This window comes from Amblyomma americanum, chromosome 3 (assembly GCF_052857255.1).
Source record: "Amblyomma americanum isolate KBUSLIRL-KWMA chromosome 3, ASM5285725v1, whole genome shotgun sequence".
Taxonomy (NCBI): Eukaryota; Metazoa; Arthropoda; class Arachnida; order Ixodida; family Ixodidae; genus Amblyomma; species Amblyomma americanum.
This window is the reverse complement of record NC_135499.1, coordinates 218,280,192-218,307,657: the sequence shown is the minus strand read 5'-3', so window position 1 is coordinate 218,307,657 and position 27,466 is coordinate 218,280,192. Positions and strand designations below refer to the sequence as shown.

Here is a 27,466-nt window from a genome sequence, read left to right as displayed (position 1 = left end):
AAGAGGAAGCTGAGAAGGCGGCCATGCGCCCGCAGCGCCCCGCGCGACGATCGCCTGCCGCGTGAGAAGCAGCTGTGCCGCTCCTTCTCCGACAGAGAGGGTGGGCGAACACATAGTTTTATAGTCTACACCTCGCTTCGCGCGAACGACGTGGGGAAAGGGATCATCAACGAGGAGGCAGCGGCGCTGGAGCCGTCGGTTGCGCGATCTCTTGGCGTGGCTGCCGCGTTCACGAGTCAGTGGTGGGCCTCCAAGGTAAGTGCGCGGGATTCTTCGCACAAGCCGAACTTGCTGACGACGGCGACGCTGTCACGGGATGCGCTGCATCGTCGGCGCGCGGCGCAACAACGCTGCCACGTGCTGTGTGTGCGCGAGCAACCGAGCCCCGCCGCTCCATGCAGCAGCTGAGCTCGCAACGGACTGCAGCTGAGCGCGCCGCGCTGAGCTGCCAGCGCCGATGACGTCAAGCTTCTCAACAAAGGCAAGCGATCTCAGGCAGCGAGTGTGACAGGTCGATAGCGAGCGTGCTGCTGCAGCTTTCGCGAGCATCCCATGTTAACGCGCTGCTTGGCAACACATCGGAGGTTTAGCGGAACATATCACCACGTGTTTCGACCACGGAAGACTTAGCGTCCACCCCTCGCTGCTGGCCTTTCCTGCTCTGCTCAGCCCCTGCTCTGCGCTCTGTTCGCGATTCCGTGTTTCTCCAGACCGCCGGCCGCTCGCGCGAGCTATTTGTGGCCCCGGCTGTTGCGAGGGAAACCCCCTCGGCTCTCCAGGTTCCTCAGAAACACTGCCTTGACGAAGCACAACTCGGAAGCGTGGACAGGCCTTGGCGCCCGTTCGGAACGCAGCTGTTTCTACAGTTTCGTTTTCGTAAGGACAAGCAAAAACTGCGCACGGAGAGAGTGAGCTCGGTAGGAGCTGTCAGATTGCCCCACTCGGCCGAGTGACGAAAAGACCACGTGCTTTGTGGCGCGGGAGGCCAAGCTTTTCTCGTACGGCAGCAGAGAGGCCAGTCGCCGGGAGCCGAGGAAAAGCCCGCGCTCTTTCTGCACGTGCCGAAGGCAAGGCCGTCGACCCGAGGAAGCCGTGCAAAGAAACCAGTGTGTCAACAGAGCTGACGCCGAATTGTTCTCAATACAGCTTCTACGACATCGACGCCGGCAGTCCCGTGAGCAGCTAGCCTGGTCACGTCGCATGGGAACTGCGGGTGTGCAGGAGTCAGCAGCAACGAGGCCAGCCATCAAGCGACAATGACGTGAGCTCAGAACCTTCGCAGCTAATCCAGTGACATGAGCCTGATGTTCACAAGCTCAAGTAACCAGTCCATGTGCTAGGGGTCCTCCACAATGCTAGACAGACAGATGTCGACAAATCAACGCACCGTATCACTCATAACAGCGAGCTACAGAACTTGAACTTCGTCTTCCCCGACTTCTTCCCACACTCCCGCGGATCAACGCCTCCGAAGCCAGGGGCAAGGACGCGTGTCATTGGCTTCTAATCTGCGTTGGGGAGGTGGGTGTGACCGCGAAGTGTCCCCTCAGGCGTGCGCTCGCACCGGGAGCAGCAGCCGAATGCCTGTGCGGCTGAGGCATGCACGTCTACTCGCACCATCCGTTCCTGGCGTTGGCCTTCGTGGCCGCCGCCGCCGTGCTGTTCATCTACCCGTTTGTGCTGCGCTTCAACGTCTACAAGGACACGCTGGTGGCCATGGCCGTGTCGGACACCATCCCGGTGCGTGAGCGCATCTCCACGGTGTGGTGCTCGGGCCAGGAGCTGGTGATGAACCAGAGCTTCGACGCGCACGTCTTCCGCGATTCGGACGGCTCGGTGACGCGGCCGCTGGGCAGGACCCTCGAGCTGTCGCTCACCATGACGGTGCCCAAGCAGACGTACGAGTACTGGGGCTTCTACTTCGTGGCTGGCTCGAACTTCACAGTGTCCGTGTGCTCGCGGCTCTCAGGCGCCGCCTTCTCGCTCATCAGGGGCTCGAGTGCGCTCGGGAAGTGCCTCACGGCACTCGAGACCAAGCGGTGAGTACGTGCTATCTTTGATAGTGTCTCTGCGTTCCTATGTCTGTCTTTTTTTTTTTAGGAGGAGGAACAACTTTGCTAATGCCTAAACGCAGGTCAGTGGGTTATGAGTTGGTAAAAATTCCTTTGATTTTTCAGGAACAGGGAAACCGTTGAGAATCCTCCAAAATAGTGACAGGCTTCTTGCCCCCGTAAAAAAAATGACCTACCAAATATTTAATAAAATATTTCATAAACTACCACAATTATACGCTGACCGGCACTGCAGGCAGATTGAAGACTAGAGTCTACACGGTATAGAATTCTAATAGAAATTTTATATAACTGTATGAAAAAATAGAAATGGTAATTTCTTACAAAATTGCACTCTAAATGAATTATCACTACCTGATTTCATTTTTCAAGAACTCTCTAATATTTTACCTCTGTCATGACTTATCTATTTGAAAAGGGCGCCGAGCGATATGTACACATCTCCGAACTTAATTCAAAATATTGTACTAAATTTTTGCATGTCACGACAAAAGCATAAATTAGGCTGGCAAGCGAAACGCTGCGAGTTGTAACTTGTTTCCATCAAAGGTTAATTGTCTCCCTAAATGAATCGATATTAAAGGACGAAGTGAAACAGCAGGAGAGACCACAATGCATGCAGGGTTCATTCTCGCAACAGGACTAGAGGGCATTTGTCGCGGAAGACAACATTGTCTTAGCTAAGAGCGCATTCAAAATTCTGAGAACAGTTCACGGCATTTTTTTTTCACCACCCGTGCACTGTACCTTAGAGCCATGTTATAGGCGGGCCGCACTAACCACGCTCTTCAGTCCCTTCGGCTCTGAGATAAAAGGAGTTGATGCCCGCGACTTCCAAGGTCACCCGTGCGGAACAAAGATCACGAATCAAAGTCCTTTCCTTTTCTCACTCGAAGCAAAGAGAGGTACGGTTTGGGTTCAGTGGCGGTTTGCCAGTTGTGATCTGGCTGGACTGCACTTCCATTGCTATTGTAACGATGTTTATTCATTCATTCGACACGGATTAATCCACAAAGCAAATTCTGCAAGTGGTTAGGAAGAAAACGGTACTTCTAAGAGTGCATTTGAATCCGAAGACTCAACAACACAATCACGGCTACGAAACTTGACTTTGCGTTTGTACGAATTTAACGACAAGGTACTCAATAACATTAACCTAGCTTCCCGCCTTCTTGTTAGGAGTTGCGGCGAGCAGTTTTCCGAAGAAAGTTTTGATGATATTCTGAAATAATTGGTCAGTTGAGCTCCAAAATAAATAGGTACAAGGTAAGTTCTTGGTCATTGAATGTACCTAATTCAGGCGCTGCATCCACATTCGTGGACACAGCGGACTTGAGTTTTCAGGTTGCGTCCCCACATTTGTGAACGCGACCCGTGCCCTATCAAATCTTCCTGTGCTGCGTAATGTTAATAAAAGACCACTTAATGAAAATGTGCTGAAATTTCGTCTTGCATGGAACCAGCTCAAGTCAGGCATGCGAAATCAACTCAGAGAATCGTCTTTAATATGGACACATCTGCGTCTTACAGTAGCTCTGGTGCGACTCCTATGAGTCTGCATGTTTGCTATTTTCACTAGCATGAATGTTTTAATATATCTAAATTGTACTGAGCTGTTTACATAACGACTTATTCCGACAGGAGTGAGTCAAAAGAAGTGTAATTGAGACTCCGAATCACTATTGAGTCAAGATGTGGGCATATGAGGGCCCAACAGAAACTTCATTATAAATCATCTTGGAGAATGGGAATTATTTTCATGCAACCGTGTCATGTTCCTTAGAAAAATCTGAAAAGCAACCCCTCCCCCCCCCCCCCCCCCCCCCCCCTTCCAGAATGGGATATTTATTAGCACCCGAGCAGGGTATGCAAGAACACTGAAAAACTGAGCAAAAAAATTCTCCTCAAATGGCAATGCTGGTTCCATCGCCTGCACACCTTTGTTCTCTTCTCGTCGTTTTGATATTATTTGTAACATTTCCGGGTACAAAGGGGTTCGAGTTAACGACTTCTGATCGGACATGTCTTGGAGAAGTTTCTCGACCAAGAGCAGTCGCAAGATATTTTCGGCGGCCCTGATGGCGGAAGCGTGGCTTTCTCACAGTCCTCCGGGGCATTGAAACAATGCCAATTTCCGTGGTCTCCAGGTGAAAGATTCCTGTGCTGGAGCGTAGGCGCACATTTTGTGTGTCTTATCTGCATACCTTGTGCTGTAAAAAAAAAAGAAAAGGCGTCTAGAAGTCACTCGCTGCCGTTTGAATAGTGCTGTTTTGGTTATACCTGCGCCATGGGGGGTTTCCATTGTCAGTCGCGTTCTGGCTTGCATTTTCTTTTTAATTTTTTACCATACCGCCACGGCCTGCTGTGGCACCCCATAAAGAAGCAGCAAGAGTCAAGAATGAGTATAAAACGAGGAAAACAGGAGAAAGTTTCTCCTACAACAGTTAAGTTTAGTTATCCTATGCTTACTTAGGTGTTCTTGTACTGGGGTCCTTGATGGCAGCAGTCAGTGTGGAAAGGCAATTCCATTCTTCTAATGCCCGTGGTGGGAATGGTTGCAAGGAATGCAATAGTTTCGCATGAAGGCGTGGAAAATTTTCAGCACAGGTCTAACTGAGTAGAAATGCAACGCGTGGAGGCCAGAATTGCTTCATCACGGAAGAAGGATGGTGAAATACAGTACGAAAGAATCCTGCGGCGGTGAAGTTTCCAACGACTCGCGAGAGATGACCGTTTAAGACTTGCTTTTATGGAAGAGTGACCCCCAAAACGCACAAAATGGTTCACGCGGGCCATTGTAAGAAAGCTAGCAAGGCTAGTGCTGTCAGTATACAGCTTGTCATAGCCTCACCACCAAAGGGTTAGAAACGGAAGAAGTGGCGCTACAGTGTATTTATCTTGTTACCTAAAATAGATCGAACCTCACCATTAGGTTCTCGCATTTGACATTACCGATTTTGTGCATGCTACCGCTTACCAGCTTTCTCCGTGCTGGTTGTCGCCTACACCACGGAAGAAGAGAGTTCATCTACCTTGCTGTTGCCAGCTCGTGGCAGTTAGTACATGATATCTAGCTGTGATGGCTGTCTAACAAAAGACATGAGGTAAAACGTCTCGTTAGATTGTTGAAATAGCTAAAATAGCCTCGTTAATACCGTCTTCTCTGCGCCTTTAGAGAAATGACCTTCGTTTTCCAGGCGGGCGAAGAAAGTTCAGTGTTGTTTTGCAAAGCGAACCGAAAACACGACATATCGCATTCATCACAGCTTCGGCTGCACAGCGAGTGATACGTCAAGGAATGCATTCCGTTCGAAATTGTTAGCGCTGAATATAATGCATGGCTGCAGTTGCCGGAATAAGAGGCGATGAAATGAAGGATAGTGGAGAAAAAAAAGAAAAGAAAACAACCGAACGCGAAGGAACAACTCCTTGACGTCAGCCGCACATGAAGTAGCTGTTGATACAGGCGGAGTCACGGAGTTTTAAACGCGTATATGTTGATGACCGCCCAATCAAATGTACACGAAGTGCCTGTAAAGAGAAAAAGTTCGCCTCAGTGAAACCGTCGGGAATAGCAGAAGTTGGATGCATGAAACTTGAGGAAACTCCCTGTTCAGCCGCCTTCGTTTTCCAAGTAGACAAGGTACAGCGGCGTCGTTTTTTCAAGCAAAAAAAATGAATTCATGGAATTTCGCATTCCTCACAACGACAGCTGCGCAGCAAGCCATGCATCAAGGGCTACGTTCTGTTGGAAATTGTTTGAAAATGTAGTTGTCGGGCTGCGAGGCGATCAAACATAAACAATAGGCCGAAAGGAACGTGCATGTACACATAGAAGGCAACAACTTATCGGCGTCAGCTGCGTACGTATCAACGTAGCGGTCGTCGCACGAATGACCGTGGCTTAGCAAACACTACAGCTAGTGCACTCGCTCGGTGCACCCGCCTTCTCTCCCCTGGTGACTGTTACTGCAAGCTTTTATTGAGAAAGGGAAAAAAATGGATCCCGGGACTCTTGCGGCCCGGGATCAGGCGGCCGGTCAAAGCGGAGGACGCAGTTGTAGCACAAAACGAAAAAGAGACGCACTGCACGCGAGAACACTGAAAGCGTTCCGGTCGCGATTTGGTCGCGCCATCACAGCGGTGGCGTGAACGTGCCGCCCTGCCATTGTCGTCTCGTCAGCGGTGGCCAATCCGTCTTGTAACGTGTTCGCGCTTTCCCGAGCACTGGAGACGAATGCCTGTCGGGCTCCGCGCTTTGTGGCCTCAGCCGCATAGCAACAAAGGTGCCCGTAGCCGCTTCCGCACCAGTGTGACTCAGAGACAGCTGTTTCCTTCGCGGAGTGCAGCGTTTCCGACGCACAACTTGTGTAAACCGAACCTTCTCCCTTGTCATCGTCGGATGGAATCACGTGTTCGACACGACGTCAGGCAGCTTCATGAGCAACAGTACATACACTATTTCAGGGGAACCGTTCTAATTTTCAGTAGCCGCTCCCACGTGCACCACCACCCCCGCCATCATAAATATCACAATCGTCATCATTTTAGACACGTTCATTGCTACCACATTCGTGTAGAATTTCCTAATCACGCCTACCCATCTCTCTGTTTCTTTTTCTCTCTCTTTACCGCCCCCAGTTGCCTTTTTTTTTTACTTACAGCTGGCGACCGTAACAAGTTACCTCTTCAAAACATGTGAAGTTCAAGCAGTTACGAAGATTATGACCTAAGTTTCCACCTCCTCTGTCAGCTAACCTCAGGACCTCCGGTGCCGCGTTTAAAAGCCTCCTGCCATTGATAACTGCATCAAGTTTACTATATTTGCAATTACGAATATACCTTCCTTGCTAAGAGTGAGCATTCCGTATAATTAGTGATCGAAATCTGCTCCGCAATTGGGCAGCATATCCTGCCCCTAAAAGGGTGCGCACTAGAGGACAGCTTACTCCCTTTTTAGACCAATATAGGCGTATTCGTGTTTAGAGTGATGGGCGCTGCGTGTCTGTGCCGACGTGGTATTTTCTCATCACATTCTGGAATCTGCACACAACTAGCCGCTCCGCACACTGTTGTCAAGTGCCTCATTCTTTGACATGCATGCGCTGCCGTCATGCACGCTGTTGTAGAGCAGCTGGCTGCGAGCTTAAAATGACAAGCCTTGAACTGTGTTGTGTGCATGCGACGGATTCACGTGCAGGCAGAGCGTGTGCGGGGTCGCGACAAGCCGCATATGCCGCGCAGCGAAATTCAACGAAAATTAGGAGCGCGGCTATCGTCGCGCGTGAGCAGTTTATATTTAAACATGGAAAGTGAGTGCCAGAGGAAGATTTCGCCCCGGCCTACTTTTTGTTTCACGCTGCATTTTACTTCATAACGACGCACAGCTGCAGGCAAATGAGCAAGCACATCCGTCGTTGAGGGCAGCATAACGGTCGTTTTCCAATTCGCAAGGTCTGCTTCCCTCGGACACTCCTGTGTTCAAGGACCATTCTTCGAATAATCGATCTGCATCCTATTTAAATCTGCAAATTGCTGCGAGCTAATTTCTGTGTAAACCAGGTGATACGCTGCTATGCTGTCAGTCGCTGAGAAACGTCTGAAGCTAGAAAACCTCTCAGGCCCCGTGGACCCCTCCTCTGGAGCAGTAGAGTGACTCTGAGGTCATGAGTAGGAGCGTACCAAGTCTCTCAAGAGGGATATATATATATATATATATATATATATATATATATATATATATATATATATATATATATATATATATATATATATATATATATATATATATATATATATATATATATATATATATATATATATATATATATATATATATATATATATATAGAATAGCTCTATATTGCCAGTTTATATTGCACAATGAGGAGTGAAAAGAATGACGAGGATTGAGGACGGATGTGGACCAGAGGTGGACATTTAACATCAAAATCTGGACCTCACCTCAACCTCAAAAAGAATTTGCCGACCTCCCTCAACCTCATCAGTCGAGGTCTCCTTAGACGCCCTCAACTCACTTTTCCTGCGGCCACTGCTGTCCTCACTCAACCTCACCTCAACCTCAAATTGTGAGGTTGAGGTCGGCTGCTCGACCTCAGAAAACAAACGAAAAACAAAACAAAAAGCGATTAAGAAGTTTTTCAGTTAAAAACAATTCTGAGAATCCTGTGAGACAGGAAAGCCAAAATGATGATGGTATTATTTAATAAGGTGCGTACAGATACCATTGATCTGCACGCAATATGAGAAGCTTATAATCTGGGATGAACCCTCAGAGAGTATATGGCCTGCGGGCAGGGGAGTCCCATACGCGGTTACCACCAGTACGTCCGTGAATACTTTATATGTGTCAACACTTGGCAACCTGCTTTGTGTATACTTGTTCGTATTGGAAGCCTCTCGCTCATTCACGCACGAACCGGCAATTGACAAACACATCCCTTCTACACCATCTACTAGAAATTGGGAGGATGGGGGGGGGGGGGGGGGGTATTCACGATACTCGTCGATGTACTTTCCAATGCGACGGTTATGCAGACACATATCAGTATATTTCGATTTTCTAGCGCTATCCGGCATAGCGAGAATGCTGTTTTCGGTCCTCTGTATGTTGCCTTCGAAAACACTTAACAAGCTGCGACTGCAGTACACCAACAGAGGCACGTTGTATTTATGTCTGTGTAGAAGGGAGCGGCTTGTTTTATTAATGCGAAAGCATTAGGTGGCTCACTTTCAAGGTCATGTCCGTAAAAAAGTGTCTGCAAGAAACGGCGCCATGTGACGTCACGAGCCGACGAGTGGCGCGACGAAGATGGTGACGTCACATAATCAATCAACGCTAATTAATATAATTAGGTAACGTTAAGACTAATTATCTGTATTCTCCTACTTCGTCGCCCTCTTTTTCCCCCCATGCGCGCGAGTGCGTGCAGCGCACTTGCCACACTTCATCTTTATCACAATAATTAGTGATGCCATCGTGTCAGTGTGACGTCATACCAGGTCACGTCACAGCGATGTAATGTGCCATCAAACGTAGTCACGCGACGACACTGTAATATGACATCACACCTACTCACGTGACAACGAGGTAATTTCTCGTCATACCAGGCCTCCATCCACCCCTTCCACCCCCATTTCAAGGCCCATATGGATCCCACATTACTACACATGCGCGCATAACGCATTACAAAGAGTGCCCACAGCCCGGTCCACATTGATGACATTCGGATTGTCCAGCAGGTAAACGCGCCATTTGTCATGTATATCATACTGCAAATATCATGCAACGACACATGACTTTGACTCTCGAAATGATGGCGATGATGATGATGATGCCAACAGTGTATCCTTATGAGCCCGGAGAAGTCTGATATACCGCTACCAAATTAAATGTTGCCAGAATATTGATCAAATATTTTTTACTACCCAGCAACCGAAGACAATTATTGTGCGGGAAAACAGGAATACCCGCAGCTAATAATTAAGGAAGATGATGTTGATGTTCCTGGGAGATCAAGACCCTCCCCCGTTTCTGCCACTTCCCCCCAGGTGGCGATGGTAATGGTTTTGTAATCCTGGGAATTCTCCGATGACTCGGTGACCCTGCGAAATTTTGAAAGAAAGGGCTAGGTTACGTCTTCGAACACTATTAAAATCACACGGGTCAGAACAACTGGCCTAGAGTGGGCAGCGTGAACCGCTCTTTCTGTCAAGAGCACCACGGCTCTCCGCTCAAATTTCTTCGTAGCGAAATCTTTTTCCGTTAGAAAGTTAGTTGGGTGGATGAGATTTGGAAGTTTTCGGTGATAAGGTGGCCACATCTCGCATAGCTCCGGGTTAATTGGAGAGATAGGGAAGAGGCATTTGCCCTGCGGCGGGCGTAGTCAGGCTGATGATGATGATGAAGACAACGACCCAGTTTTACGTGCACTTTCTATGACACAGGTTAACCTAGACACCACTACTATACTAATTCGAGTACTTTGGGCGATGACATATATGCTGCACACTGACGCAGACTGCCCTGGAGGAACTTCCTCGTGTGGCTGTCGATGCCATGAGAACGGGAAAGCGTAACAAATGTGCAAATACAGACAACGCGATCCGTGGAAACTGCTAGCCAAGATTAGCCCTTTGCTTTTTCTAAAGACAGCGACCTTAACCCTGCCTCCCGGCCATGCGGGTCTTTAGGCACACGGCAAATGCGTGGTAATTCGAACGCTCTGCGGTTTGTACCCTTTCGCCTATATCATTTGCTCGCTCGCCCCGCGGCATTCACGCGGGCCTCCGCCTGCCTGCTCTGCATCGTGACCTCGAAGGAAAGCGAACCGGCTGGAGGAAAATGTCGCGTTATTTTCCGTCCGACGCTCAGCCCGGTAGGAAAGCGAGAGATACATAACAAAACATGTAATTACGTGCTCCTCCTAGCCCTCCCTCGCTGCCGCCTCCGCTTAGCGCATTGCGCGCGCATGCCACAGAGGTCGCGGAAGAATGCTTTGCGAGTCCGTAACTTATCAAACAAACCCGAGTGTGTGCCAGGCGCTAGTGAGCACACTCGTTACCGGAACGGCGCCGGCTTACCGACTGCTTCTTTCGCTTAATTAGAGTCGCCAAAGATGCGGCTATGAAATTCTTTGAAGAAAAGAGCAAAAAGAGAATTTCAGACTCCCTTTCTTTTTCCTTTCGTTTTTCTTGCCCGTTTTATCTTTTTTTTTCACAGTAAAATATTTCTATTCTGTCATCGCAATTTCTTTTCTGTCTGCTTATTAGTAAACTATAGGCAGTGTCGTGTGTTCGTTTCCGTAGTATAAAGGCAAACCAGAACCGGCCTTCCTCCAGCGTCTGAGCAGTTGTCGCAGGTGGTGGGGGTGAAAAGCATGTATTAATCTATATGTACAGAGAGGTGCACGGGGAGAGGCCCCTAGTGGGTCTCGCCCCTTACAATAAGGCGGAGTTCTTCATTCCGGTACCCCGTTGGTCCTGACCGCTGCGCTGGTCCGCCGAACCAGGGCCAGTTGGGCCGATAGTTCCTGCCAGCCGAGCACAGCCTCCTACCAGTCCTCTCGGGTAGGGTGAAGGGGTGAAGGGGGAGGGAAGGATTTTGCCTGCATGCCCAAACCACGTGAAAGGTGTCGGCCACCTCCCCACACAATGAGCAGCGGTTGCCAAAAGAAGAATCAAAGTGCTCGAGAACCGCCGGGCACAGCAGGGTGTTTCTAAAGAGCCTAAGGAGAGTCGTTCGCTAGCTTTACCCAGTCCCTTCACAGGAAACGGGTAGCGCCGGTGTTCGGCACGATAGTGCTCAATAATATCTTTAAAAAAAGAATAGGGCTGTGATTACGGATAAGGTCCTATCAAGTGTCGCGTCGCAGCGACAACGATTACTAATGCAGGCGCTCGCGGTTTGAGTTCGAACATTTCTTCAAGAAATTCGCTTTCCCATAGCAGCCGTTCTTTCGCGAACAGGCCGCGTTCGTAGACAGCATATTATGTTCTGTTTTATACAAAGCTCAGACTGCAACGATCTTTCTGGCTTGCTTCGTTGGAACATAGATATCAGCTCGATGTTGGCTGTGACAAATTCTTGCGCAGTTCACTGACTGAGTACTGACACCGTTCGGGTCATGCCCTACCTTGTTCCCAGGGTCGCTGGGTCACAGAATCATTCTGGTCGGCGCAATTACTCCAGTCTTTTCGAAATAATAACTCAATCATTATCGAAGCTTCACAAAACCGAAACCAAAATTATAACGATCATTAAATCGGCGCCCAGGTGATCTTATGTTAGTCGAGATTACTCAGCATTTACTTTAACCGCAAAGCTTTCGTCCTACTCCTGCAGCGTGCGCGTCACGTCTGTGCGCTTATCTTTCGTCCACTCCATCCTCGGCGCCCTGATACACAGCATGGAAAGCCGAGCAGTCTATGTCGGTGCCGCTCTCAACTGCGAATTTCAAGGGCTATATGCGTGCACCTCGAGTGATGCGAATCACTGTGGCTCATGTCAGACATGTGTTGTATCGGAGACTAGTGCATTCGGAGCCTGCACAAGTTCGCCACCTAGTAATGTAATTGTTTTCGCTCGTTAAACGGTATTGTAGAGCAAGGAAGAGCAGGGTTACGGCAGGTGTAGTCTTAAGTATCGTTAAGAACTACGTCTTTCCATGCCGAAAACATCTAAAACAGCGTTCAAGTATATCATTTGTCGTCATGTATATTGCATAGTTAAGGACGGTTAAAGGCTCGCTGACTCATAATTATACGATATACAACCTTTGTCCGTAAAGTTTGGGGCTAATTTTTTTTTTTCGTCTCTAGAAATGATTCCCCAAAACAAATGTTGGTGCGTATGTGTAGTGCCATCTTTTCGGGCTAACCTGAGCTATTTATGTTAATTGCTGTGGCAGCCGCTAGACGGCACTACATGTAGAAAAATACGTTGTCACAAGTCGTCTGCGCATTCTACTGTGAGTGAATGTGGAGAGGTGGACGTGCCCCTCGAACAGCGTGTAAACATAAAATTCTGTGTGAAACTTGGCAAGACAGCCACACAGACGTATGAGCTCCTTCGTGACGCTTACGATAACGAGACATTATCGTGGGCGCGAGTTTTCGAGTGGCACAAGAGGTTCGTTTCTGGGAGAACGTCGGTGGAAGACGACACAAGGCAGGGGCGCCCTTCAACCTCACGGAATGAAAACAACGTGGCTCGGATCAGAGAAATCGTACAGCAAGACCGCACCACTAGATTCCGCATGCTATAAGATGCTCACGACATTAGTAAGACAACATGCCACCAAATTTTGCGTGAGAACTTGGGGAAACGAAAGCTGAATGCCAGACTTGTGCCGCACTCACTCACACAGGACCAGGACACGCGGGCATCAGTGAGCGCTGATTTGCTCTCCGAGGCAGAGAAGGATGCTGCATTCGTCGACAGCATCATTGCTGAAGACGAAACATGGTGTTTTCAATACGATCCTCAAACAAAGAGGCAGAGCGCCGAATGGCGGCCCACAAACTCTCCGACGTCGAGAAAGGTGCGGCGACAGAAGACCAAAATAAAGACAATGCTGATAGTTTTTTCGATGCCGGAGGTGCCATACACCACGAGTTCGTCTCACAAGGGCAGACGATGAATCAGGAGTTTTATATCCGCGCGCTTCAACACATGCGTGATGCACTGCGACGCCGTCGCCCTGACTTATGGGCATCTGGACAATTTAGCCTTCTCCACGATAACGCAAGGCCGCACACTGCTCTCAGCGTGACAAAATTTCTCGCCAAGCAAAGCATTACTGTACTTCCCCATCCGCCATACTCGCCTGATCTCTCCCCATGCGATTTTTTTTCGGTTTCCCCGTGTGAAGAGTGCCCTAAAGGGTCGCTGGATGGGGAGAGTGGAGGCCATTCAAGACGCCACGACAAAGGAGCTGACAGCCCTGCCAAAATAAGCGTTTTCAAACTTTTTCCAAGACCTCAAGAAGCATTGGAAGCTGCGTATAGACTGCAAGGGAGATTATTTCGAATGGGTGCTGCACAAATGATGTCAATGTAAAACGCATTTTTTTTAATGGACTCAGTCTCGGAACTTTGCGAACAGAGGCTGTAGGTACACGATGGACTAGTGCGAACACTAAGGTCATAGTTGCCATTCCCAATGGGGCAGTCTGATGACGTACCTCTGACGACGACTAAGCGCGACACTGATATAATTGGGGACAGGAAAAAGGGAAACGGGGGCGATCAACATTTTACTGTTACCAAGATTTCTGCCACGTCCTGAAGGGGTGAGCACATGGAGGAGTGAATTTAATGCTCGCAGTTCGATGATTTACAGAGCTGTCAAGCTGCTCAACTTGGCAGACCTTTATCTGCTCCTTTCTTTGTAGTAAAAGGAAAATAAACTCAATTTAAACTCAGTTTGAAACAAGCAGATATGAGTTCTTGTTTGAAAGTATTCTTCGTATTGTAACTCAAGCAATGACGTTTTTAATTTTCGTGACTGTTAACTCTTTGCAGTAAGGTTGATAATGTGGGCTAGTTGGTTGTTACTAAGAGATTAGAGAGCTCTTGTGCAAACGTGTGTTGACGAAAAATAGTGTATAGTTTATGGGGGTTTAATGTCCCAAAGTGACTCAGGCTATGAGGGACGCCGTAGTGAAGGGCTCCGGAAATTTCGACCACCTGCGGTAACGACACAGGTTTTTCCGTCCTCTGCTTTCTTTGCAGTCTGTTGTGGTTAATTGAGTTGAGCGTGATAAGTGCGTGCCCGCAGATGTTAAAACCTTGGAGATAATATCTCGTGCTCTACTGATCTCCTCCGAGAACCATTCTTTACGCGGACGCGATTGTTTCAAGAAGTGCAGATAGCTGCCACCATGAACGTGCGAATACCTTTCGATGAGCGCTTGCAGCGACGGCTCGCTTACAAGCATATAGGGGAGGGCTAGTTGGTCCTGCATATCTTAAAACAGCTCAAAGGACGCGGGCAATGACAAGAGTGGACAGACGCAGCGCTACACAGCTTCGCCGTTGGCAGAATGAGATAAGGGCAGAACGGGAGTGCCGTCAGAGACAGCCGCTGGGGGCTCTGCAGTGCGCAAGACACGAAGACTTGTCCTCCAATCGGGTCCCGAACGTCATGCGACAAGACGAGAGGCTGACAGGGCGTATACTACGGCAAGCGCAACGCCATTGTCTCGCTGAAACAATGCTGTCATTCGTCGTCGAAGCAGCTTAGGTATTCTCGCGCACAGTTTATCGCTGCTGTTACCTACTCGCTTCCTTGACCGAGACAGTACGTCCGCTTTGTCTCGGATGGCGGCGATTATTGAACAGCAAAACAGACAGTGACGCAAAGGGTAACTAGCACCGAACATCCACACGCACCGCTTCCGAGCAAGGGTTTAAGCATACTTTGAGAGAATATGTTCTCTCCAAATAATGGAAACGAGGCTGCATAGTAAAGGTGTACGTGCGGGATTGAAACAGAAGCATGGAGTTTATTTATAGCTTAGCTCTAAAAAGATATATATGCCAGCTTTTAACTGTGAACTCCCTGCCGGAAGCAGGTTGACTTTAAACGAAAGACTTCAACCATTCAATCACGCAGCTTGTAAGCGCTATTCGCAATAGTAGTAAATATATGCAGACGTCGTGCAAAGATACCATCGAATGTCGTTGACATTTCGCTTTCATTGTTAGAAGCCTTTGCTTCTCTCTGTTAATGACTTTGCAGAGAGCGGCACAGTATAAGATACCTTCCAGATCACTTTAATGTCTCTTTTTCTTCAGTAAACCATTCAATGCGCGATTCCCATATCATCCCGCTGTGCACGACAAGGAACCAAACTATACCGAATATAGAATGGAAGGAACCAGAAACACTGTTCCACTGTGTATGTGCCGCACATGCCTGGCTTGTATTATAGAGAGGCATCGAGCCGTCGTTTATGACTTCACCGTTTCCTTCCTCTTTTACTTCTCTCTCTCTCTCTTTTGAATTACCCCAGAGAGGGCTTCTGCGCGACAGAAAGCTCGAGAGCAATCGAAACTTTGCGTGTAGCATAATTGCTTTCAGAAGCACGAAGCACGAAAATACACTGACGAACAGGGAAAATACAGGCCAGGCGCTGAAACTCAGCACCTGTGCTGCTGTTTCTTGATCTGTATGTGTCATTTGCGCTGTGTGTTTCTCAAAATGGTGTCATACAAAACATGTCCAGCCGTCTCCACTGCTGGCATAATCAGGACTGGCCTCGCACGACCGGCCTGCGAACCGGTAAAATTTGGCTTGAAAAGACAACATTTGAGTCGAAAAAGGAAAAAAAAAAAGATCGAAGATACAGGCAACTCTGATATGAAACAGAACATTTGAATCAGAACAAAGCGAATTCTGCTGTATTTCTGCGCTCAAGTTGAAGCTAGCTTGTGGGAACACTTTGTACGGAGGAAAACTATCGAAAAAAAGAAGCGCGCTTGCCGCTCGAAGCTATGGAGTAATCATTGATTGAGTACGCAGATTGTGTTCCCTTTCATATACTGCCGCCATCTGTAGAGAGAGAAAAAAAAAAAGACGAGACAGGGAGCGCACGGCAAAGCGCAGAACATCCGTTGCTTGCAAGACTGGTTAATTGAATATAGTACCTGACAGGTGTCCCGTCATGGCGTGTGACGTTCTGTCAGGAAGTGCGGTGAGATGGCGCTTCTTGCTATAAATTCGTGTGGCGCCATGTTGGGCTGTGCGTTCTGTTGTTTTGTTTGATCGCGATTAGCTACGTTATGCCTGCGCATGAAAAGGTCAGGTGAGGCGAAAAATTTCTGGTCGAAGCTATGTACTGTGGATGTGATGAAGACACGACCTTCCCAATACCACTACTAGTCAGCCTCTGAAAACTGAAAAAAAAATGAATTGAAGGGAGTTGAGTTGAGCGGTTGTAAACTACCGGTGGGATTAGCCTTGCAGTTGCTGCCGGCAATTGATCCACCGCAGCGACACTTAAATAGAAATCACAGAAACACTGTCCGCAAAAACCCAAATAGACACTCCTGAGGTCACCATGTGGAGGCCAAATCCGTGTCCTGCAGGTAAAGTAGAAGAAGGCGAGAAGCATCCCTTCTACTCGACTGGCTCCCGCGCGGGAAAACAATTTCCTGAAGAGAACTGTGAGGAACTCCTGCCTTCTTGAGGGATCTGAATAAAACAGCCCGTTCCGCATTGTACAAAGTACAGCACAAGAGGTAATGTTCTATGTCACCACACACACCACACGTTGAACACCATGGTGACAACGCTAGGCCAGTCTTATACATCCACGCCGGCGTACGAGCAGAATCCGTGCGAACGCGGTGCAGCAAAGTGGCTTGGTACCTTTTGAGACCCTTGGTCACACATGGCTGATGAGGAGAGCTCCACAAAGAACTGAAGTGGCACAACACCACATCTCTGAACATTTGCTTGACTTCATGAGGGACTCCATGTACTGGAATCCCGGAGAGAGCTGTATGGGCGATGTTGTCTGCTATCTCGTTGCCTAAGACACCTATGTGCGAGGGCACCCATTGAAAGCGTATAGAGAAGCCTTTGCTATGTAGATTCTGCACCAAACGTAGGGATCTAAGACTCAAGGCATCAGTGGGGAACCCGTACTCTAACCTTTGAAGGGCAGATTTTGAATCCGTAATTATGACAGTAGGTTGAGGCGTACAACACCGTAGCTTCTTTAGAGCTGCCTCAATGGCAACGCTTTCGGCCATTGTGGAGGACACGACTTTAGTAAAACGAACAGACCAATCATACTTCAAAGACGGAATATGAAAAGCAGCTGCACTAGATCCTCTGACCTTGTCCACAGAGCCGTCTGTAAAAATTTGAAGATGACTGGCATATTCGGTCTCAAGATGTTCCAGTACGAGCGAACGCATTGCCGCTAAAGGAGAATTCCGCGAACGTGGGGAATTGTCAAGGAACAATCGAGGCTCGGAAAGGACCAAGGTGGCTTCAACGTCTTAGGTCGATCTCGAAGGTCTAGACCCAGAGAACGAAGAGTATTTAAAGCCAAGTACGCCCGGGATTCAGATCTCTTTCGAAGGCGCTGTAGAAGCGCTCTCCCGGCAACAGTCTCTCTGAGGCGGCCAATTTGCAGCAAAAGTCTTTGTGAAGCGGCTAGCCGAAGAGGTTTCGATTGAGACTCATGCAGTACTGCATTGTTTGGAGCAGTCTGCGGAACGCCGAGAGCCCTCCTTAGTCCCATTCTGTGCAAAACCTCAAGGCGTTCCAGCTGCGATACCGAGGGGGAAATTAAAGGGAGCTGGTACATTATTGAATTAGAATTGAAGGAACAACCTTGTATATGGCTTAGATATATACTGTTTAAAGAAGTGATTATAATCTAAGATGCGTAGCTGAGACTTGGTTGTGAGGGATGCTGCTATAGGAAATGGTCTACTGACAGTTGTTGGTGCATTGCTTTGCCCACAAGCGGCGAACCTGGCAAAGTTATCGCACTTACTGCGGCGTTGGTGGCATGAGAGAATTGGAGGCGAGAGCGCATCTTTCCTAGCGGCGAACAATCACGGGGTGATGCGCGTGGATTCTACGAACAGCGCGCGATAACGCAGCCGCGACGCCAAGAAGAGAAAACGAGCGCGTTCCTGCGTGGAAATATAATGGCAAAGGCTGGTCCTACACAGGACCAGTGTGAAGCCATCCATTCCAATATTGGGCCAATTACCTGTGCTGTTTTGTTTGAACGAAAGCGCTTTACGGAGCTCTTGTTCTGCGCGCACTGAGTAGCTCTGCGAGTGAATCTCAGAGTAGCCGTAACCGCTACCCCTTTCAATCAACTGCCGCGCAGTAAACTTTTCTCGGCATCTGACTGTAGACTTACTCATCGTTCAAGGTTAGATGTGTATCCAATATATAAGACGAAAAATACAAGCATTCATCCTAAAAAATCGAAGTGACAGTGTAATTTCAGTTCGATTTACTGTAACGTATCAATGCTCTCCCTCTTTTCATTCAGACCCGGGGGGGGGGGGGGGGGGGGATATTTTTGAATGCCCAAACCGCAGTGGGTCATGTGCATTCTTTTCCGTTAGCTCGCTTATTCTGTTTTCGTACTCAGCCTTATCCTCTCGTTTCTACAAAGCCTTGGTTAATGGATAGCCTCCTGACTTGCGTGCCCGGCGCTGCAGGCGCGGCCTGGACGAGTCCGATGAGGACGCGGACTCGGACGAGCCCAATGGGGACGAGTCGTCGCCGGAGTCGGACGACCAGTCGTCCACCATCTCGAGCAGCGAGGGCCTGATGCTGAACGAGACGCTGGGGATCAGCGTCTGCAACAACGCCCTCTTCCACGTGCCGCTGCGCTGGACCTACAGCTGCGGCACGGCGCACGACCGCGGCGACCACCGGCACAACATCAGCTACGCCGTGGCCACCTCGGACTTCTACTACGTCTTCTTCGCCTCCAACCCGCCGCTCTACGTCACCCCGAACACCATCGTAGCGGACTTCTACCTCGACAGGTGGGCTCGTTACGAGTGTTTTTATTGCCTCCGCTGGACCCAAAATAGTCTTAACTCAAACATCAATCACTCCATCATTCAACGTATCAATCAAACCAGCCTGAAAGACTATCAATGGGAATTTGGTCTGGGTTTGTTGAGTCTGTTTTTTTTTTTCGACAGATTAACGCAGCGCTATGGAACACGAACACGAGAAGAAGACACGCGCCCGTCCTGTCTTACGTGTCTTCTTCTTGTGTCTGTGTTCCATATAGTGCGCTGTGTTAATCTGCTTAAAGACTAGTCTCTCTCAAGGCAAGATCGGTGCACTAATACTCTCGGCTTGGTTGTTCACAGACTGAGCTGGCTACAAGTCCTGCAGCTACGTCCGGCAGGAAACTAGAGGAGAGTTTTAAGCTTCTAACGATACGGCGCTCGAGTCTAGCATCTTTCTGATATCTAAGTTACCAAAGTAAGGCCGAACGAGTGCATAGCATGTCTGGTTAGGATTCCTCGCACAGCAGCGCCATCCTTAATGCCGAGATTACTGGCGCGTTTTAGTGCGTGGCAGGTCCACACATAGCACAAGTGCAGCATTCGCGCCGAAATCTGGCAACACGGCAAATAGTATGCGTTTCAAGTGGAATGAAGAAAACTTGTGCGATGAAGAGTTGATTTTTTTTTTTTTGCGTACACTGCAAAGAGACAAGTGTCTTACCTCTGGGTGTGGGATGTGCGCGGGGCGTACGCAGGATGGTGTACGACGCGTCCAAGAGCTTCAGCCCGGAGACGCACTCGTGCACGAACGTGACCAACTGCTCACTGCCGCTCGACTTCATGTCCAACGAGTACGTGGTCGTCGACATGCACGGCGAGCTTAGGAACTCCTCCCGAATCAACTGGACCTCGGACGTGCTCACGTCGCGCTGTCTGCCGCGCAAGGGCGTCTACTTCATCTTCTACTTCGTCTTCGGACTCGTCGTCATGGTGGCCGCCTTCCAGGGCTGAACCCTGCCTGCCATGAACGTGCGATCGCAGCTGCACATATCGCGGCCTAATACGCAAGCGCTCAAGAGGAGTAGGCGTACAATGACTGACAGCAGTGAAGATTCATTAACAAGCTCGACTCGATGGACGTTTTCTGGTGTTGCAGTTCGTATTCAGGAGCCTTGCTGTATGTGCAACGTAAAGTCGCAGCCGAATTTGACCTTATGTTAAGTGAAATCAAGAACCACGCGGCCGCACTTCACGCATTTGCCGTCGGATCCATCACTGGACATGTGCAGCTGTTTCTAAAGCCGCTCCTTCCACATCTTAGACTCTGCGGGCCGACAGCACCCGCTGCAGCCCCTACGCCAGCTCGCCAGATATGGCCGTGTCCTGAAGAAGTTTACTGCCGCTGCTTCGCGTTCGTCACGGGGTTCCATCGTCGTCTGCAGTTTGCGGGACCACGGAAACGTCGAACTCACGGCGAGGTGTTTGAAGGCAATGTCGCTACCTACCTGCACATCAACAGAGGACGGTACGCGCGTTCATACGCCTCGGCTGACCGCCGTCGACGTTCGTGAAGTTGTGCTTACCTCTTGACAGGGAGGCTGTGTACGTAGAGTGAATGACGTTTTAATGACGACCAGGAAGCCCGCTCAGTGCGCGCATGGACAGTGCGCCATATTCACAGCTGTCAGACGACGCGCTCTCTGGTGACACGTCTGCAGTCATCTACACTGCTGCGCAGTGACCTTGCAGCGTGCTGCTCGCTTCACTTGCCATCGGAGCTTTGGCGTCCAGCTGACACCACCGTGTATCCGAATGCAACGTTCTGTTTGCCGTTGTTTTCTCGTTGTGAGCCGCATTTGCTTGTTGGCTCATACCTGTTTAGGCTCATTGATTTCGGTGCGAGCAGATTCGAAAGATTCGCATGCAAAGAAAGAAATTTCTTTGCATGTCTCTTTGGTAGGCCTGGTCAGCGTGCCAAATGTTGCTATATATAGGCTAAGAGGGTCTTGTAAATTTGTTGTCCGCGCACTTGCAGTGGTATATTATTTGATGTAGTACAGTACCATCCGCCTATTAACTATGCGTGCTGTGAATGCCCCAAGACACTCCAGACGCAGCTGTGCAATCTATGTAACATAGATACCATGCCTTCGTGACTGAACGCAGTCCCGCGAGCTCTGCTCCTAATTCTTCGGGTGTATCGCATTATTCTTAATTAAAACCACCTTTACTACGTCCGAGGCAACGGAAAGGGGCATTAGTTGAAACTTAGATGTTCCCTACACGCGGTTGTCACGCTTAATCTTAGCTAAAATGTATCGCTTATGGATGCGGCACGTCTACTTAGCGAAACAGTGATGCTCTCCGGCTTATTATGTTGGACGTCGCGCCTACAGGCAGCAAAATGTCCGCTCGACGCCCCTCCGGGCGCTTACGACAACGAGCCGTGACATATGGCATATGCGTGAGTTTGCCGACATTGATAATGTCAGTGGACGTAATCTACGACGCTGCGATAGGGTGCATGCAACCGAGTGATAATTTCACCGCCCGCGTCTCGCTCAGTTGCTGCAGAATTTGAGAGCAAAACACTTTTATCGGATTCAAGTACCGAGATCCTCCGACACTATTACGGTTCAAGAACCAACGTCCACGCTATGCAGAAATTTCAAGGTCTACAGGTTATCGCGTCACAAGTGTGAAGAGAGAGAAACTGCCGAAGAGTTGTTGGACACTGCAACAACTGTTGTAGACTCTCGCTGTTGCGTCACATATTACGAGCGAAACTTAAAGAGCAGCTTCAATACGTGTTAAATTTCAATAATTAAAACGATCTGAGAAGGGCGTTCTTGTTGCAGAACGCCAGAATTTTCGTCACACCTGTTGGCCACAGTTCACTGCATATGTGAACTGTGCGAAGTATCGTACGTTGTACTTCCATCGTTGATTGTACATTCGCTACAGACGCCCCCTCGAGTGCAACCATGAACACTTCCTATAGGTGTACATACGCTGCCACCCGCTGACTGCACTGCTCCCCTATAGGTGGCATGCAGGTGCTGAAATGTATTCGGTGCGGCCACGAATGCGCGAGGTGTCTCAAGACATGTGCTCTTGTATCCAGAGAACACATGGTAAGAAATCTATTCAAAACACAGTCGATAGTAACAGGACTTGACCGGACTGTTTGTTGAAGCTGTTCACGAAAAGGGACCAAATAAGCAGCAGTTATTATGGCGCCTGTGAAGCTTAATACTGCGAATAATTTCGTAAACAGCTGCTGTTAACGAAAACAAAGCGCAAATTGGAGTTAGTTTTGCAATAACAGAATGGAGTCGCCCTGCCTGCGTAGATCACAAAGAAAAAATAGGCGCACAGCAATTTCTAGAGCTATAAAAATTTTCAGACACGTGTCTCGATGAAAGGAATAGCCGATGTTTTGTTTTTCTCTAAGCGCTGGTTCATCGGTCTTTTCTATACACGCTCTGAAAGATTTATCTCTTCTAATATATTCCTCCTCCTGCTGACAGCAGCCTGCAGTAAACATGTAGAGCCTACTTAAAAAAAAGGGGGTTCATGCGAATGTCAGCGAAGGAAAACTGAGGAGGAAGTACAGGGAGTATATACCGTTATTGGAATGAGTAGGAACGACGCATCAAACATTAACTGCGAGTTATTTTCCGATAGCGCACAGATAACATGTCTAATGACGAGTGGGATTGGGATAGTTGAGAAGACGTTAGGTCTTTCCGCTTGCGCACTGTGATACACGCATCTGCATTATACGTTCTCTGTTTGGTTTGTGCCACTTCTATGTGATAACTAAGATTCAGCCGCTAGTGTATGACGCACTCATCCAATATTTTCACCAAAGCATTCTGTATTTGTACCTGCGTGCAGCCATATACTCAGACACTAGTGGATGAAACTAGACATTTAGCACAGCGCGTACCGCCACCGCTGACGCGTGCTTCCAGTGTGCACGAGCTGATTGGTCCCGACATGGCATACGTGCGCGCAGCTGGCTGACACCTAACGCCATCTATAGCGCCCTCAGAGCGGTCTGCGCATGCGCTGTGGCGGCGCGCGGTAGCGGTACGCGCTGTGCTAAAAGACTCTACTGTCTCTCTCAACGCTGCGTGCTATTCCAGTGCCTGCGAGTGTACAAAGTGGGACAAGCCCGTGAGAAGAAAAATAAAGGTGTGTTGCAGTTTACCAATGTGCCTTTCTTCAACGGAGACGCATGCTATGACATATGTTAATAAGGAGATGACACTGATAATTCGTCATCCCTGCCTATTTGCACGACGAATGCTGTCCGCGCTTTGCATGTAATTCCACTGTGACTCAGCAGCTACATAAATCTGCTGAGCACAAGGTCGAGGGTTCATTTCCCAAACATAGTTCACTATAGAGACGAAAAAAAAAACGCCTGCATGCCGAGACTTTGGCGGTTTTAAAGCATACCTTATAAATGCACTCGAATCAGTTCAAAACAGAGCAGCCAGATTCATTCATTCATCATATTCTTACGACATCAGTGTGTCAGTGTTGAAAGCTGAATCCGACCTAATGCCCTTATCATCTCTTCGCCGCATTGCCAACCTTTGCTTGTTTAATAAATTTTTGCATAGTTCACTAGGCCGCGCACCCTACATCGTCCCTCCAGCCCGCATATCTCATCGCACTCGTCATCCTTTTCAAGTTTCCCGACCTCGTGCCGTACCTTTGCCGCATCATTTTTTTCCTGCACTGCAGCAGACTGGAACGACGTAGCCAACGACATCGCAGCCATCATGTGCTCATACAACTTTGCCAATAATGTTAGCAGTCATGTTTCGTTGTGTTAACACTTGCTCACCAATATATGTACCACCCCTTATGCAATACTCCTCGTGGGCCTTTAAGGTAATAAAATGAAATGAACTGGTAGTCCTTTGCGACCACTGTTATGGCACGCAGAGTAAAGGCTTCCGAACTTGAGATTCCGTCACTTAATCTCTCAGCCCGGAGGCAAGCAGGCTTAGGGAGAACTGCGCACCTACGAGCGCATTGCGAGTCGTGGTTGAGCAAAACACGAAGGCGAGGTCTCAACAGAATGATCACAGCAACGTCGTTCCCAAATTGCAACAGCGCCAGGATTGCGACGTATCCACCATGTGCGCCTTCGTTTTAGAGCCGAGATCCGCCGGCAAAATGTGTCGCAACCCAGACTGCGCTCTGCACATGTAGCAGGTTCTTATCAGCGAGACATGTTGAGGCTGCAACGGGTCCAACGCCATGCAGACGGGAACGTGGCAACTGCAAACAGCGTGTTTCACCTAAGACATTGCACAATTAAAAAATAAGGCTTGTTGAGTTAGAAGAGCGCTTTTTTCGGCATAGCATTGTCAGCGGTGCAGTACTTCAGAATACAACTGAGAAGTGCTAACTAGCAGGCTGGTTAACTAACACTGAACATTTGACTTCAAACTATTACCGTTAGGCTCCTTAATTACTGAGAGGCATGTAGACTACGGTAATTAATATCCATATCAGTTTTTAAAATTTGGAAAACGCGGTTGCCGTCGGCGCTTTGGCACAACAAATTTTGGATGCATCGCGCCAAAATCCATGTTTTCGACAAGTTTGCAGGCAAATCCACCCCTTCAGTGCACGTAACTCGTCGAAATAGCCAGAATTTGTTGGGCTGCAGCGCCGAGGATACCGCGTTTTCTAAATTCTAAAAACTGGCATGGATATTGCTTACTGCGAGCTACATTCATCTAAGCAATTAAGAAGCTTAACAGTAATAGTTCAAAAGTTAACTGACATGGGCATTACTTACGGTGGGCTACACGCCTCTAGATAATTCAGAAGCTTAACAGCAATAGTTAAACAGTTAACTATTCAACATTAGTTAACCAGCCTGCTAGTAAGCGCGTCTTGTCTGCAATCTGATGTACTACATCGCTGGCCATGCTATGCCGAAAAAAGCGCTCTTCTAACTCAAAAAGCCTTTTTTTTTTAATTGTGTAAAGTCAAGCCGTAGGTGAAACCCCCTATACACACGGTCGTGTGCTTCAACCCTACATCGCATGACATCAATCTCATTTGGGCCGTTGCTGTAATTAAATGGGAAGTAGTGGTTTAGCCATGTATACAGTTCAACATGGTTTCTCGTGCAAGTCTTATCAGGGGAAACGGAAACAAACTTCCATGCTTACGTGCAATAGCATGTACTACTTCCGAGGTAATGACAATTTAAGACAGTGTGCTGGCGCAGAAACGTGCCAATGATGTGTGGCACGCAATAAAAATGTGGCACACAAGGGTAGAGTGTGCTGTCTATAAACTCTGCGAAACTTTCGCGACACAGCACCTTGACCTCAGAACTGTGCTCAGTACGTTTCTATCTGACGACGCTAGTAGCGCACGGAACGCAGTGATTCAACATTGACGGTAGCAGAAAGGCTTGAAGAGATCATTGTCACGCAAATGTCTCGTCACTTGCCCATTGCTCGCGCCAGCCAAGATATATTTTAGCTGTATGTTTTAACGCGATCAGCTGTGCACAGAGCGCATTTGCATGGCGAAGTGATTCAGAGCGAATGACGGCACCAATTTAGGTTTATGGGGGTTTAGCGTCCCAAAGCGACTCAGGCTATGAGAGACGCCGTAGTGAACGTCTCCGGAAATTTCCACCATCTGGGGTTCTTTAACGTGCAGTGACATCGCACAGTACACAGGCCTCTAGAATTTCGCCTCCATCGAAATTCGACCGCCGCGGCCGGGATCGAGCTCGCGTCTTTCGGGCCAGCAGCCGAGCGCCACTCAGCCACTGCGGCGGCTGGCACCAGTTTAGGGTTCAAGGTACGGTGCTAGTGCTTTTGTGTGGACTGCTTGAACGACTTCGGCGATCAGCAGAACAGCACTTTCTCTGCGAGCATAGGCCGACGAAGGCTTCCAACGGAAACTGTTTACTTAAGATATATTCCAATAGGCAATCCGAATCAACTTTTCTTGTTCTAGTTCTACGCATCCGAAGAGTGCCTTTCAATGAGCGATTTGGATTCAGGTCCTGAGTTCTGACTGGGCCACGACAGATATATTGCTCCTTCGCGGATTCAGAGAGCTGCTGCGGATCGCCGGTTGGAATACGCCATTCGACGTTTTAGCGCCTTGGTGGTCGTCGCGGTCGGGATGGCTGCCCACCACGTTCTGTTTAAACGTGACTCTGAAGTTTCCATATAACGCGCCTTCGTTTTAACGAAGACCCTTTGCCGATATCTAGCCGTGTTCAGCCAACCAAAGCAAAGTAACTCGGCCCGCCTGGTGCGCAGAAAATCGATAAGGCCATGCACAGGCACAGAGAAAGGGCACCCATTAAAGAAAAGTACAGATAAAAGCAAGCAGCAGTAGGGAAGACGCTCGAGCAAAGAATTCCGTTCGAAATCCTGCGGTCAAATACTGTTTCTTCTGCTACGAAGTGCGTCAGCGCGCGTCGCTGACACGCTTCGCTAATTGTACATATATGCGCAGTCCGCCGATTCTCCCATAACATCGAGGCATAAAAAAAGCCAGAGAGAAAGGTGCCTGTGCCCGCTCCGAACGGCGTCTGCGGTCCCGAGTCGCGCCGTTTTGACGCTTAACACGCGCGCTCCAAGGCAAAGGCGCCACTTGTTTAGCAACGAACGACGATCGCGTTATGGGTCGACCACGGCGGCTGATGAGTCAGCTTGCTGCTCCGTCCGCTGCCGACGCCAAAACGGATGTGTTTGTGTATGACGGGTGGATGGCCAAGCGCCGGGCCGCGGTCGACTGAATGTGCGGTCGCTTCGACATCAGCCGCAATAACGACGCGCTGATGCCAACCGCTCTCACGGAATGTGCGATACAAGCGAAGCTTACACAACCTCGCTATGCACGGTTCTCTCGAACGTTTTTCGTTATGGCAACACTGCGATTTAACCCCAGTACACTTCCTGTTCGAGGAGAGCGCGTTTTTCGAGCATGCGCTTATACACTAGGAGAAGCATCGAAAGCATGGCGCGTCGCTGGCACCGGCGCCTCATCAAACACTGCGCGGAATGCTTTGCATGCCGGGCTGCCTTATCTAGGGTGCCTCGATGGCCAATCCAGGCACCCTAGCTTTACCAAAACCAGCGCGATACGCTGCACAGGCGCAAACCTTTTCAAACACCCTGCCGTTGATACCGAAAGCGCCTTCGGGCTAGTATCACCGCCGACACCCATGTTTGTTTGTAAACGACGAAACCGTGTATAGTGTCAGATAACGAATCGAGCAGCACTCCCTCCCTCTCTTTCTTTCCTTTTCACTTTTATTTCTTTCTTCCTTCCTTCCTTCCTTTCTTTCTTTCTTT

At 48.8% G+C, this 27,466-nt stretch overlaps 1 protein-coding gene across 1 annotated transcript; it reads left to right on the top strand.

Moving 5' to 3' along the window:
* LOC144126095 (uncharacterized) lies at positions 1–23,318 on the top strand. The gene is made up of 3 exons (XM_077660022.1): positions 1–2,039; positions 18,795–19,127; positions 19,859–23,318. The coding sequence occupies exons 1-3, from the start codon at positions 1,600–1,602 to the stop codon at positions 20,112–20,114; spliced, it is 1,029 nt and encodes a 342-aa protein (XP_077516148.1). The 5' UTR covers positions 1–1,599; the 3' UTR covers positions 20,115–23,318.
* The last annotated feature ends 4,148 nt before the right edge of the window (positions 23,319–27,466 follow it).